Source organism: Epinephelus fuscoguttatus, linkage group LG4 (assembly GCF_011397635.1).
Source record: "Epinephelus fuscoguttatus linkage group LG4, E.fuscoguttatus.final_Chr_v1".
NCBI lineage: Eukaryota > Metazoa > Chordata > Actinopteri > Perciformes > Serranidae > Epinephelus > Epinephelus fuscoguttatus.
In genome coordinates, this window is record NC_064755.1 from 2,031,038 (window position 1) to 2,047,077 (window position 16,040).

A 16,040-nucleotide genomic window follows, 5' to 3' on the forward strand; every position below is an offset into this window, starting at 1 on the left:
TATATAGCCTGTTATTGAATTGGATCCTAAAACTTCCTGCAAAACTTTTTTGTACTTGTAAAAATTTGATATGCAACTGTAAAAAAAAATTGTAACTGTAAAACTTTGATGCATAACTGCAAAATACTTTCGTAACTTTTGGCAGGGGCAGCAGACCAAGCAAAGCACACCCGAGATCCCTTACCCCAGCAAGGCTTTCCAGCTCCTCCTGGGGGACCCAAAAGCGTTTCCAGGCCAGATGAGATATGTAATCCCTCCAGCACGTTCTGGGTCTGCCCCAGGGCCTCCTACCAGTGAGACATGCCTGAAACACCTCCAACGGGAGGCGCCCCGGAGGCATCCTGATCAGATGCCCGAACCACCTCAACTGATCCCTTTCGACGCGAAGGAGCAGTACTCCTTACTCTATCTCGAAGGCTGAGCCCAGCCACCTCGCAAAGGAAACTTATTTCAGCTGGTTGTATCCGGAGTCTCAATCTTTCAGTCATTACTCAGAGCTCATGACCATCGGTGAGGGTTAGGACGTAGATGGACCAGTAAATCAAAACCTTCGACTTCCGGATTGGACTTCCGGTTCACTGAGCAGGATGGCTGCTTGAGTTGGTAGCTCGCTAGCTTGAAAACTGTTTAAAGGTTTTCCCTATCTCTGCTCCAATGCCGTTTGGAACATCTTATACTAAAAGAGACAACCAGAAGATGGATCCCGCTACACCCTCTCCAACATTATCTCAGGATGTTCAAAATACGTATAAAATGTCTCAGGCGGACAATGCCAGCGTGACAGACGAGTCTGACACAGCTGGAGCCGAAACGCCAAACTTCATCCAACCTATTCATTCACTGAATGCTGCTCTCGGTAAGCAAAACGCTGTAGAAAGCGTAACAATACTGGAGCATCTGATTGGCCTTGGGAGAGGGATCACCGATTTAAAAGACGCTATGAACACAATCTGCTCCGATGTGAGAATTACACAGATTATTGTCAATCAGATCCAATTAGACACTAACACCCTCAAAACTACTGTGTCACGGATGGAAAAGGATTTTCAAGTCGCTGTCAGACAGAACCGATATCATCCAGACAGAAGTGCGCGTTCAGCACCAGCTGAGTAATTCAAACGAGAAAAAAATCTAAACTCTGGAGGGTCAACTAGCGGCACAAGAGAACTACAACCGCAGATCCAACCTGAGGCTGTGATGCTCGACACCTCTGAGGAAGCGCAAAAGTTCCTGGAGGATAATTAAACAGCGCATCCCGATTCCCTGTCAGGACCTCTGCTAAACAACACATACACACACACACACACACACACCGGCCGAAATATATCTTGCGAGCTCTAGATAAAGCCCAGCTGGATACTACTCCAGGTGGAGGTGTCTCATCCTCGGTCCCATCTAGACCTTGAAAATAAGGCTGCAACCGGTCCCATTCCTTGCAACAGAGGCATTCCTCTTCTGTGGTCACTGGGGCACAGCATTCACAGGTACACCACCAATCTCTAGAGCTACGCAGCCTTGCAGCAGCCATTCCTCCTCTTTCGTCGTCTACCTGTTGCGCCTCTCTCTCTCTCCTCCTCCGTTCTTCAATTTCACAAAGCTCTTCGTCAGTGTATTCTGGCTCAAATAAATAAGGGTGGCCATCAAACTCTGCAAAATCAAATTCCTCCTCCACAAAGTCGAAGTCTGGCAAAAAGTCAGCCATTATTCTATAAATCTTTATAAAATAAATGAATGAACTTTTCAGGCTACTGTCCGGTTCTGCCTTCCAGCTGTTGCTGCTTGTTCAGACATGCTATGAGATCGCTGCTTGTTCTCGTGATATTTCGGCCGCGCTCTGGAAAGCAGAGCTAAATGGGTAAACAAACATGGCAGCACACCGGTAAGGTAAGACAACACGTTTCCATGTCGTTTTCTACATGTTCTCTGACATTTATCTTAATGATATGAGGCGGTCTTTGTGGAAAAAAAGCTTGTTTAGTGGACTAACTTTGCACTTTGAGATTGCCAGTTCACTTACGTTTTAACAGGTCTGACACTGCTATGCGCCCCGGCTGTAGCTAGGCTAACGGCTAACATACTAACTATTATTTTTATGTCACTAGTCACTTGAAACAAATTTAGGACGATAGGAGACAGGTTGAAATAAACCGAAATTTCCCTTTAATACCTAGTAGCCACCAGGATTTACTTAGTGGGCTATAAACCTGAGATTTTTTTTTTCTTTCTCTATCTCTCTTTTAGGTAATGTAGGAAGAGTGTGGGGAGGGGAAGAGGGAGGGTGTGATGGGGAAAAATAACAAGATTAATAATAACAATGAGGTTTACACCCCCCCCCACCCACCCTTTGTTTTACACCCAACTATTAGATAAAAGGGTGTCTGTGTATTAGTACGCTCCATATTTGGTTAATTGTGTCTAATTATACTACTCAGTATTAATTCTCTTATCCTTAGGCTCTCTGCTCCAATTAAGGACAGATGATAGATGTTTTGAGTTTTCTTGATTAAACTGATTGCAATGCAAGTTGCTGCTTTGTTTATTTCTCCTTGTTGCCTTGGTTACTCTTTGGGAACACCTATACATATATAAAGCGAGCTCAGACTGAGCCCTCCTATCTTGTGTCAGGCACTCGAGGTCCCTTATTATGTTTCTTTCAGCCAGTTACTTTACAGGGGTACTAGTGGCTTCTCCCCTGGCATACTGGCTCTTTTTTGTTGGTGGTCATGCAGTGATATACACAAGGGCACATAGGTTGTTTTTGACTGCTAGCACCTGTTGTTGTTGTGGTTGTTGTTGTCGTGTTTGTTTTAACGGTTGATGTTTTTGTTGTTGTTGTTTCATGTTTCATACTTGGGTTCAGTATTGTCCATTTATACACATGGCCTGTGTTTCTAGTCATAGTACTGCAACTCTTCTTTGCATGAGGAAAAGATGACCTTTAATTTTCTGACTTTGAATGCTCGTGGCTTAAACTCACCTGTAAAAAGGATTCAGTGTTTAGAATATTTAAAACAAAAGAATGTGGATATTGCTTTCATACAGGAGACTCATTTAAAATCTTCTGATGTTAATAGATTTCAAAACAAATTTTTAAAAGTGCTCTCTTCCTCTTCAGCTCCAAATAAAACTAAATGTAACTTGATCATGGTCAGAAGGAGATTAGATTTTATTCTAAGAACTGTGGGATCCGACAATGAAGGCAGATTTTGCTATGCTGTTGTCACATTAAATGGCTCTAAGTTCTGTTTAGCATCTATTTATGCTCCAAATACTTTCAATATTAACTTCTTTAACAATATTAAGTCAACATTGTTGGATTTCTCTGACTCCATTTTGATTTTGGCTGGAGATTTTAATTTAATATTGATCCTGTACTAGATACCTCCAAACATGACTCAGCCTTTCGGAAACCAGCATCTTCATATATAGCTTTTCTAAAAGACCTAAACATTATTGATGCATGCCGTCTGTTAAAGGGACAATAAGCAAAATCGTTTCACCGCTAGGTTCGCTGTTGTGCACTGCCTGTAGAGCAAATAAAGTGTGTCATGAGCCACTCCTCCCTCTACCTCTGCTCTCCAACAACCCCCCCTGGCTGTGCCGGCGAGATGAGTACCGCAGCATGGACTATCACACCCAGACGGTCCCGGTGTTTCTTCCGCAGGCTCCACTTCACTCAGCTTCACTCAGCTGCCCGATATACCCGTTGCTTTTTCCCACATTAACCTGAATAACAAACCAGGACTCGGTGCTCCAGTTGGATCCAAACGCAGAGCTGCTAGCTGGGAAGCTAGCGGAGGCTAACTGGCTGTGTGAGCAGCCGAGTGAATTGGAGCATGTTAGCCCCCGCTTTCACTGCAGGCAGATTCACTCGCTACAGGGGCGAAGAAATAAAACCTAAACAGCCAGCTTAGTTTAGCAGTTAGCAAAGTCTTTCACTCACTCTCGGTCTCTGCTGTGTTTAGCTATTTCCCTGCTTTCCTGTTAGCGTTAGCACTACTCGGCTACCACGCTAACGCTCCAACTCCAACTGAGCTGGGAGCCGGGCTCACGGTCTCACGGAGAAGAGTTGGAACATTAGCATGGCAGCCCATTGGTGCAAACGTCCCCACGTTTCTCCACCAGGCTCAGTGAGTTAGAGCCGAGAAGCGTGGGGACATTAGCATTAGCACCAGTCGACTGCCATGCTAACGTTCCAGGAGCCTGCTTCTCGGCTCCGACAAGCTCTAGCGTGGAGCCTGGCGGGCTCACGGAGAAGAGAGGAATGTTAGCGTTAGCTCCCAGAGTTAGCACTAGAGCTACTACGGCTATTGGAGTAGCTTGCAGCTATGGAGAGCCTCTACCGGCTCTTCAGGATTCACATGAACGTACATGAACGCGCAGCCGGACCGGCTTGTAAACAATGGGCTGGAGATCAACACAGAGAGAGGGTGTGTGAGGTCATGCTATACTCCAGATGAAATTACACTTCTAGTTCTTCACATAGCATTTTTTTAATTCCTTCAATCTAGAAATGATGACTTTCGCTTATTAATCCTTTAAATCCTTCCACTAAGGATTTAAAGGATTAATAAGCGATTTTTTTGCTTGCCATTCATCTTATTCCCACATTGACTTTTTTTTCGTCTCTCCTGTGCTCTTGAAATATAATGCCCAGTTTACTATACTTTCTATGCTTCTTTCTGATCATCTCCCCATTATTTTTTCTCTTAAAAAATTCTCAGAACCTTTTAGATGTAAGAGATGGCGATTTAATACTACCCTTAAAAATAAGGACTTTTTAATTTATATCACTGAAAGTTTAAAGGATTTTCTCCATCTCAATACACAATCCCTGGTCAACCCACATATACTCTGGGAGGTAACTGAATGTCATATTAGGGGGGTTTTTTACTTCTTTCTCATCCCACCTGAACAAAAAACGCAGGAAGACTCTTGAAGACCTTGAAAAGCAGATATCCTCGCTTGAAGCCCAACAGAAAATTAACTTCACTGAAGCCAGCCAAAAGCTCCTAACTTCTGCTAGGTCAGGGCATAGGTGTCTTACTACTGCACATGCTGAGTTTCTTCATTTGAAAACCAGACAAAAATACTACAAATATTCCAAAAGGCCGAGTAAACTTCTGGCATTGAAACTTAAACAATCTGAACATTTAGCTTCTATTAATTGTATTAAAAATGACACTGGTGAATTATGCACACTTCCCTCTGATATTAATCATGCTTTTACACTTTATTATTCTAAATTATATACATCAGAGACTCCAGGAGACCACCAAGAAATGGAGTCTTTTTTAGATTGACCCACACTTCTCTCTCTTAGAAGCTCCAATCACACTGAAAGAGCTTAAAGATGCCCTTGTTTCAATGCCGAAAGGAAAGTCTCCAGAATGGAATCCCCCCAAATAACTCTCTGTTTTGTGGCATTTGATCGGTCCTATTGTTTTTCACTCCTTTAATTTCTCTTCAGATGTGGGTTCTTTTCACAGAGACCAAAAGAACGCACTTATCTAATTACTTCTGAAAAAAGGCAAGGACCCAGCTGAATGCTCTAGCTACCACCCCCTATCTTAAATGCTGATTTGAAATTGTTTGTCAAAGTACTCTCAAGAAGGTTAGACTTTTGTGTTTCTTCTCTGCTTCACCCTGACCAAACTGGCTTTGTGAATCGTCGGATGGCCTCAGACAATATTCGCCATTTATTACAAATTATTGATGCAGCTTCTGAGCAACACCCTTCAGCAATTTTGTCTTTTGATCGCGTGGAGTGGAGTTTTTTATTGGCAGTGTTGAAACGCTTTGGTTTCGGCCCCTCTTTTATTCATATGGTCCAAACATTATACACAGCCCCATCTGTGCGTGTTCACACTGGTCACCCAGTATGTGACTTCCCTCTAACGAGGGGAACCAGACAGGGCTGTCCACTGTCCCCCACTCTATTTGCTCTTTTGCTTGGAACCACTAGCTCTAGCACTGAGGCAAAACAATGTCATAAAACCTGTCAAAATTATGAATACATCTCACTATATTTCCCTGTATGCAGATGACATCCTTCTATATCTCACTGACATCGCCAACTCCCTACCTTGTGTTCTGAATCTTTTCCAAACATTTGGCTCCTTTTCTGGCTATAAAATCAATCGGTCAAAATCCATTCTCATGCCCCTCCATCTCACACTCGCAAATCTCAATCTGTCAAATTTCCCGGTATCTGTACAACCCCATGGCTTTACATACTTAGGCATCTCCATAAGACCCACAATCTCTCAAATAATAAAAGACAATTTCAATTTTGGTTTAGAAAAAGTAAAGAGAGATTTCAATTCCTGGTCTTCCTTGCACTGTGGTCTCTTTGGCCGTATCTCCACTATAAAAATGAATATTCTGCTTAGAATCACTTTTTTGTTCTCCATGCTTCCTCTCTCTCCACCAACCAATTTTTTTAAAGACCTGGAGTCTTCATGTAGAAATTTTATTTGGAAGGGGAAACGGGCTAGGATAAGTCTTTCTCGTCCCAAATTGCTTGGTGGTGTTGCTTTACCGAATTTAAAGTATTATTTCTGGGCATTTCAATTAAGAGCCATTAAAATCTGGTTGGATCCTTCCTCAGAAGTGTCTTGGCGTGCCATAGAAAATGCTCTGTCACACCCAATCAGAATTCAGGACTTAGCATTTTCCTCTGTTAAGCTCAAAACTGCTAAATCACATATGGGTTCCATCTCCTCTAATACATTATCCATCTGGTATTGCATAGAAAAGCATTTATCTCTTGCTTGCAAATTTCACGCCTCTTCTCCCATCTGGCACAATAATTCACTACTATCCGGGTCAATGCCCTTTACTTTTCACCAGTGGTCTAAACAGGGGATCCATGTATTAGGCGATATCTTTAATGACCAATTTAAACTTAAAAACTTAAATAACTAGGCATGCAAATAAGCACAAAAATACAAGAGACGGCGATAAATAATAATAACAATAACAATAAAAATAATAATGGGAAGTGGATAATAAGGAGCAGCAGTGAATGAAAATGGCCTGTGGATAAGGTGCAGGTGATTGTATGTGCAAAAACAGCAGACTGCTGTGGTGTCCATAAGGTGTCCATAGTGTCATTATTACTATTATTAAGTGAGAGAAAGTGAGGGAGGCATGGTGTTGGTGTTGCAGATGAAACTGTGAAAAAGAGAAAGAGTCACATTTTCTTTCTTTCTTTTTTCAGGATTTTCTGAACCATAGACTGTTTAAAATAATGGTTGTGGACTCCTGTTTTTGGCATTTTGGTTATTGCCATCTTGGTGTTTTGGAGTCAGAAGTGACCATACTTGAGCAAGTGACTGGCGCTGTGGAGGAGTGGGGGGTGGATCTGAGGTCACTATCAGCAGACAGCCTGTCATTCAAAGCAGCCCTCCTTACAACATTTCAATAAAATGTAAACAGGTGAATTATATAAATAAAAATGTATAGATTCTCCACCGTATAGTTGTCATGCAGGGAGCCATTAGCTATAGAGACCAAAACCATTTTCTGTACCACGCTGTAAACATGTTTATTTCCACTGTAAAGTTGGACATTGTGACATTGGGGTATATGGGGTCTATGCCGGTGACTTCTGGAGCCAGCCTCTGCTGGCTACTTGAGGAACTGCAGTTTTTAGCATATCCATGTTGGCTTAATTTTTCAGCCCTGGAAGTTGCTGCTTGTTCTTCAGCTAAGAAGAACTTGTGCCCCTAAAGAACTTTAGGGGCACAATGTAAATTGATCAAATAATGTGTTTTCTGTAATAAACGTGATGCAAATACACATTTACAAGCAAAATTATTTAATGAATTTGTATACAAAATGTACAGAAAGGTAAAATCATAAAGTTTTGAAAAAGTATTGCAATTTAATTTTGTCTTTAATGTTATTATCTTATATATATTATCTTTGCAATATGATTATCTTATATAATGTGATTACTATTAAAACATTCTCCAGGTCCTCTGAAACTCTGCAGGACTTGTTTCCACCCTGCCCAGCAGCGGTACCATGGCAAATGGTCCCTAGAGAACGGAGCCTCTTTTCCCGGTCCCTCTTCTCTGCCACACTTTGACTTATTCCCACCCAGCCGACAGCCTGGCTGTGGAGAACAGTGCCTAACTGTATCAATAAGTGATTAACATAGGGGGGATCAAAATAAAATAAATAAATAAGATAAAAATCAACCAGCCACCCTCCTCCCCTTACAGTCCCTTCATAAGTAAAGAACAGTCCCTAAAGTGCGGTGAGGTTTGTGGACCGTTACCTGCCAGAGAGAAATGTGGACGGCTTGTTTCTCCTCTGACACTCCACATGCCTCAGTGCCGCCACGGCTCGGTTGTCCAGGTACTACTGGGCAGTCATGACACCACGAAAGAGGAAATTACTGGACCTGGAGTCGGACTTCTCTGTCGCGGTAAGCCGTTATCTTGCGCACTATGATCCTCCGCCGTATTCCTGTCTGTGACCCCCATTCAACCCACAACCGCCGTGATAATAGGGGCGCCCCACCACCCACTCCGCTAACTTGACATGGAAATGAGCGGTAGTCTAGAAAACTGGCGAGTTTTTTTTTTTTGTCGTTGTTGTTTGTTTGTTTTGGGTTTTTTGTGGAGGGCGCTCATGCACTCTCACATAGATTGCGCCCTGGGCGGTCGCCCACATTGCCCATAGCAAAAACTGCCCCTGCCTCCGCCACACTTTGACTTATTTCCACCCTTCCAACAGTGGGACTTATATTCATTATGCCAACAGTGGCTTGGAAAACCGCCCATAACTGTGTCACACGGGGAAGAGGGAAGACGGCTGGAGTTCCTTCAATATTTGCGGTTAGATTATCATATTTTTTTATTAACAAAAATATAGGCTGCTTCGGCTGATTTTTTTATGCGCACATGTGCCCCTAAATATTTTTTACAGTTCGCGCACACCTATTTTTAGTCGCAAATACGAGTGAAACGCTCGCACTGTCGAGCCCTGTAATACACCGAGCATCTTCTCATCTTCTCTCCTTCTCTCTCTCTCTCTCTCTCTCTCTCTCTCTCTCTCACTCTCTCTCTTTGCTAACGCTCATGCCGTTACTGCATCTCGCTAACTCGGCTGTACTGCATGTCACTAACTCTGCTTCTTCTCCGGAGCTTTTGTGCTCCACTGTCTCTCAGGTTAACTTACATCACAGCAGTGCCTGGATAGTGTGACGTGTGTGGCTGTGCTGCTGCTGTGGTCCTGCCTGATGCCTCATGCTGCTGTTCTCATTAGTCATACTTCTACTGTTATTATACACATATGATTATTGTCACATATGTATACTATCAGATATTAATATATACTTTCAACATATTGTACCACAATAGCCGTAATTAGAATTATAATATTATTAATTTAATTAATGTTGTTGTAAGCTACTGTCATTACCGTCTGTCCCGCATCACTCTCTGTCTCTGTCTCTCTTTCTATCTCATTGTGTCATACGGATTACTGTTAATTTATCATGTTGATCTGTTCTGTACGACATCTATTGCCTGTCTGTCCGTCCTGGAAGAGGGATCCCTCCTCAGTTGCTCTTCCCGAGGTTTCTACCATTTTTTTCCCTGTTAAAGGGTTTTTTTGGGAGTTTTTCCTTATCCCCTGCGACAGTCCTAAGGACAGAGGGATGTCGTATGCTGTAAAACCCTCTGAGGCAAATTGTGATTTGTGATATTGGGCTTTATAAATAAAAATTGATTGAACTGATTGAAAACAAGACAGCCAGTAATAACAGTGCTGTGCATAGACTATTTGTGAGGCAGTTGCACAAGCAGAAACAAACAGGTCACACCAGTGCACATGTGGGAAGAAAAGTTTTGTGCGCTGGCAAAGTGCACCCTGTTAAGAAGTTTCTATGGGTCTGCTGGCAACAGAAGCGCTCTTGAGGCCTAAGTACATACAGTACCTTTGTGCACAGTAATGAGAAGGGAAAATGTCTGTCAAGCTTGCATATGAGGTGTCTCAGGATCTGCACTATAGGTACCTCGCAGCTGCTACTCATCCAAACTCGCTTTGCACATCTATGCAACAGTTAACAACCACAAAAACAATGCAAACTGTGAACGCTTCAGAGGACTTCAAATCAAAAAATTTCAAAAAAAATTGAAAAATGCTGTTCTCTGAATAAATACCACAATAAATCAATCTACACTCCAAACTACAAAGTAGTCCTGTGTCCAGCTGAAACAGTCAGGCTAAGTGCATCCTGCTCTGTTCTCCTCCTGATTTTGTTCTCCTCTCCTTTCCTCTCCTCTCCTCTTCTCTCTGTCACTCTCCTCTTCTCAATGTTTTCCTCTTCAGCTCATTCTTCACCTTATTTTCTTCTCCTTCTCTTTCTTTTTTAAACTGTCATGTACTAATTCATGTAATTATCTTCTAAATAACCTTTAAATATTCCTAAAGAATAGCAGCAGCAGCTCAGTGCCTCTCATCTCCTCCTCTGCATCTTGTGGTCCACAGCAGTGTGTGGGGGATGCAAACATTATTTTAAAGCTGACTTGTTTTTAAGTGTAATGGTGGGTTGTTGCCTAAGTCAGACTGGCTGTATTCATGTTTTAACAGTGGTTTAATTTCACAACAGCAACCAACAATGCCAAGGCTTGCAAACACTATTGTTACCTGGCTGTCCATAAAGAAAGGAGATATGGATGCTGTGCCACAGGGCACTCGATTTGGGTGTGTTAACTGTGGTGGCTGTAAAATCAAGGGAAGGTAAAGAGGGAGGGCAAAGAGATTGACTCAAATGCAGTTGTCAGGCATACAGTATGCTTTTAGTTAAGAACTTATAACATGGTCCAAGCCGCCCAGTGGCTCGGTGGGTGGATTGTGTGTCCCATTTGCCCCATTTGCAGTGTCCTTCCACTTAATCTGTCCTTTCCAATAAAGGCCAAAAAAGAAAAAGAACTGATACCATGGTGCAAATTTAAAAACTAAAATAAATCTTTTTTAAAAGAAATAAAAAAAAATAGGTCTTGCAAGAAGGGCACTTATCTAGGCAGAGGTCAAAAGGGCAGGTGCTTAAGCATCACCTAGGGTCTATCTGTGCATGTGCATGTGTCAGGCCTGTAACAAACACACTACTTTGGGTGTCATTGTTTTTTACATTCTTGTTCCCAGAAGTTGTACCCTAGCACCTCCCATGACATCACACAGGATATGAAAGATGGCACCTTATCTGACACGGTGACCACTGTAACAGACAAAAATATTGTGTAGTCAAAGCCAGCCATAAGTCTGACCTTTTGAACTGTGGCCAAGCTGGACATGTTCTCAGTTAATCTTACATGTATGCTCCACATAGAGCTTACGATTGTAAACTTACTATTGACACTGTGTGCAAACTCAGAGTGTTTCACAAGTTTAAATGCCTCATCACTGATCCACTCTTATGCACTGTGTTCTTTTGAATGGGTACAGAGTAGGTGTGTAATGGTTCAGAAAAAACATGGTTTGATTACATAAGATACAGTGGTGTCACGGTTCAGTACATTTTTTGATAGAACAAAAAGTAGAAATGCCAAATAAATTTTCTTGATTCTTAAAATGTTAAATGCATGAAAAGTAACATAATTTAGCCTCTTTGCATAAAGCGGGGATTACGGTCTGGCTGAAATGGGCAAGTCTGGGTATAGCAAAATCAGTGATTTCTTTCTTAACACATTATACATGTTAGAAAATACTGTTTTTCAACATTTTCATGGCCTACTATATCAACACTACATTACTACTAACATTAGAACGCATAGTATTGGTGTTGTTTCTATTGCTAACTTTGTGTCAGTGGTGAGTTTGCTATGTCCCACAAGCTCTCTGAGCTCTGTCAGTTTAATGAATACATGAATAAACATATCTGTTTAATGCCACAGTCATATACACACAAGCTGAACAGCCATCACTAAGAGACTTTCCAGTCTTTCTTGCTGAATCGGCTACCCTGCTCACTGTGGATGTGTCCTTTGTGCTAATGTTAGCTGATGAACGAGAGACTATAGCCACACAGCGGCTCTCGTGACCTGGTCAAACAGCCTTCTTTAAGGTATATTCTGGATATGTAACTCATACAGCTCCATTCTAAATGTCTTAAATCTAAATCCCTGAACTCTCTCTGGACTACCCAACCTCATCAATCCTCAAGCAGAAATACCTGGATGGTGGGATGCATCACTGGCAGGAATTGTTTTGTTACTTTTCCTTAAACTGGAGAGTGAAGCATAGCATTTGTAATGGTAGTAGAGAGAGGCCTGTGATGATCAACATGACGTGGTATCAGTGGAGAGGCATACTTAGAATTGTTTTGACAAGGTGTGATTGTACCTCACAGGAAACATGCTGTTTGGGGTGGGGAGATGCATACCAGAAATTAGACCACTGGAAATTCTTGTCTAATGGATTGTTACAGGGAAAGTTAGGTTTATGTAATTATGTAAATGGCTAAACAGCGCTATTGCCATAACTCACTGTACTGGTGTGCATAACATGTAAAGTGGGCCATTTTTAATGTCACAATGGAACAGTAGCAGCCTGTATAATTCAGATTATGATGAAAACATGAATATGCATCACTAGTATGACAGGCTGCTGATCAATTCCTAACATAACAACATGTAGCAACTTCGAGCAGTGAAAATGTTATGTCACATGACAACATGACTCCCTGCCTGTCTACATGTAAAAAAAAAAATCATGTTTTTATCCAAGTAATTAGATTATTAGATAGTATCACTACGACTGTGTGCTGGAGGAGGGCAGGTTTCACCAAGGTAGGACCTCAGTCACATCATTTCATTACAACTGAGACTTGACTTCAATATAAAACTTGACTTTAAAATTATGGATGAATCTCAGTGATCAAATACTAATAAAACTGTGCTATAAACTGCTTCCACAGCAAGATGTCCTGACAAAATGATGCAGCACAAATGTGCTTGATTGATTCCAAAACATTTACTTCAGCCACCACAACTGCACTTGAGAAAAACAATGACACCGTGTTCAGTCTTGTTTAACTAATTATATAAAGGGAAAATTTAACTGCCAAGCAATGGCAATTGTTCGACAGTCAAGTCTGTAAACTTAAGGCCAACACACAATAACCATGCTGATCCACATGTAAGCCACACACAACACCAACAGACACAAGACCTAAGACAAGACACTTGATAAAGGGAGAAGAGCAACCGTAGTGCACATTATTCACAGTATTAGGAAAACAAACACAGCTTACCACAGTGTCTTCCAGTATCATACTCTTACTTGTATTTAAATGTTTGTATAACAATAGGTTTCAAAGTCTTGGATCTGTTTTATGATATTTAACATATTAATGTACGAAAGAAATATATTGGTATCACGCCGATCAGGCCTGGCATGGGTATGGCTGCTGGCTAAAATAAACCTGATCAAACGCCAATCCTGGCTTTGTAGGTGTCGACCTCATACTACTAATGATGCAGTGCTACAACCTTTATGACAACCTACACTGAATGCATTTAGCTGCATATGTGAATGAAAAGTAGTGTGTGAATGAAAGAAACGATTTGGGCCCAGCGCCGCTAGTGACTCTAAGTTTAGAAATTGGTTGGCAAAATAAACCTCCGTGACTGATGTTAAGCTTTAACATGATTCTATTTTCCCTGTTTGAGAGGGGGGAGGAGGTTTTAACATCTCCATCATCAAGTGGGGTGTTTCTACAGCTCGAACAGAGTAAGTGGTCTTGTTGCCTCCCCAAATAAAAATACTCTCATAGAGTAACGAGGCCTACCATTACTTCAAAACTACAGACTAGCCTGCGGAATGTAGTTACGAAGTATAACGCAAACGCAACACCTGCTGTAGCCTAGTGTAACGTGTCAACACTGACAGGCTGTACATCGGAATAAAGTAACACTACACTGCAGTATTACAGTAACACAGCTGCAAGCAGGCTAACTTAATTGACTGGAGCTATAAATACTAACCAAGAGATACTGAAAGGTAGTATAGGGACAGGAGGAGATTGCTTAGTAGAGACACGGAGGGGTAACGACTAAATAACTAAACGGCGCGGCGGGGTCGATTAGTCCGTGTACAGTAAACTCATCCAGGCCGCCTTTCAGCTGCACCCAGTCGCTTTTCATGCACAGTGTGTCCCTGAACTGGCAGGGTGGAACGGTAAACGTGCATCGGTTTCTGTTGGTGATGTCAGTGCACCGGCAGAGCGGAAGCATAAACCAGAGCCCGTATCCTATCATAACCACTTACATTAACAAACAACCCCATTCGCCAAGTACTCACTTTGCTCTTGACCTCCACCACGTTGTCGGTGAGTTTTAACGGCGTCCGGTGCTGCTGTCTTGACATTCTGCTCCCCGGTTGGCTGGCTGGCTGAGACACTGCGGATAAAGCCATCCACCGGAGTTATGGTTGTTGTTTCCCCCTCTGTCCTCGGTAAACGAAAAAAAAGAACGAGCCAGGTCTCGCTCCTGTGTTTGTGTCTCGTGCCGACCTATGTCACAGCGCGCTGTTATCGTTTGCTGCGACACTGACAGAAAAAAACAGGGCTCGCGACAAGTGGAGTCCGGTAAATCCAGTGCTATGTGAATTGCCAGTTTAACCCGTCCTCCTTCCCAACCTGACTACACTGGACAGTAGGGAGGGCGGGCCATGACGCTGGCTAGAGTGATAACACCACAACATTAGATTACTGCTGCTGTAGGATATTAATACGCATGATACTGACGATGCTACTATAACCAGCATACTACCCCTCTGTGGGACTGCTGTTTCCATTTCTTATTTAAGAATCTCAGAGGTCCTTACCCCTAAAAGTGTAGAGTTTTATGCAGGATGAAAAAAAATAAGGGGCGTAAATATAGGCAGTGCGCCCGTGTGTGTGTGTGTGTGTGTGTGTGTGTGTTTGCCACTTCAGCTACAGAAGGAACCCACTGCACCTATTATATTATTATCTAGTTATTCAGCCTAGCCGTACTTAATTTACTGTGAAATACTGATAGTAGGCTGTTGTTTATTATGGCTGCCTTGGAGTCTCAAGGATTATGCGCTTGTTGCCGCAATGTAAACTTAACTTGACTCTGTAACATCGCCATTGGCATCGTCACAGTGCTTAAACCTGTAACATTTACACACAGTTAGATAGTGTGTTAGACAACAGACTGTGGCTTCCTTCTCTTCATGAGACTTTTTGTACCCTGCATCTGTAAGCACTTCATCATTGGGTTAAGGTGATGGTGGCCACTTCAGCAGAACAATAGTAAAGCAGGTCAAGTGCTCAGCAGTGTTCGGCAAATTACTCTCAAGATGTAATACATTATATGTTACGAGTTACCTTCATTTGAAAGTAATAAGTTACTTTACAATATTACTCTCTGTGACCAATAATGAGTTACTTATTACACTACTTTTACGTTACTTTCACCATAATTAGTTCAGAAGACCTCATGTTGATTTGTAAAGGATGAAGGTTGTGTTGTTTCACAGAAGGTAATCAAAGTGCAGAAGCTCCAGTTTATCACAGTTCATTTAAATTTCAGTGCTGCACAGGTCTGTCCCATCCATGCATTCACATACAGTGGTTACTCCGTATTAAAATCACCTTCTTGTATTAATAATAGTGTGATGATATAGAACAATAAATAGCCTATAAAATAGATGAATATCCTTGGACACAGGGAGGGGAAGGCAAATGATCAAAGTCTGATAATGATAAGATATGGATAAATATTTGTGGGCCTGTGATATGAAATACAATAAACAAATGTTGAGATTAGCACAACAAATGGAATGGTGTGTGATTAAGTCACTATGACAAATGCAAATTATACAACAGTTAGTTCCAAATGAGTAATTTGATTGGACTAGAGGCTTTCCATGAGTGCTGATATAGAGTACAACATCACTAGGACATGAAATAGTAAAATCACTCCGCTCACAGGTGTTTTAAATATAAATACAACCGTTAATTAACCAACTGTCACACTGGCTACATTGACGCAAAC

General features: G+C 41.9%; 1 protein-coding gene across 1 annotated transcript in view; it reads right to left on the reverse strand.

The window, feature by feature from the left end:
* The window catches only part of pard6a (par-6 family cell polarity regulator alpha), a 124,254-nt gene extending 109,542 nt beyond the window's left edge, over window positions 1–14,712 (reverse strand). Inside the window, exon 1 of the mRNA XM_049574488.1 lies at window positions 14,320–14,712. Within this exon, the coding sequence (XP_049430445.1) occupies window positions 14,320–14,433 (114 nt within the window). The 5' untranslated portion in view covers window positions 14,434–14,712. The remainder of the gene's footprint in view (window positions 1–14,319) is intronic.
* Between the last annotated feature and the right edge of the window lie 1,328 nt (window positions 14,713–16,040).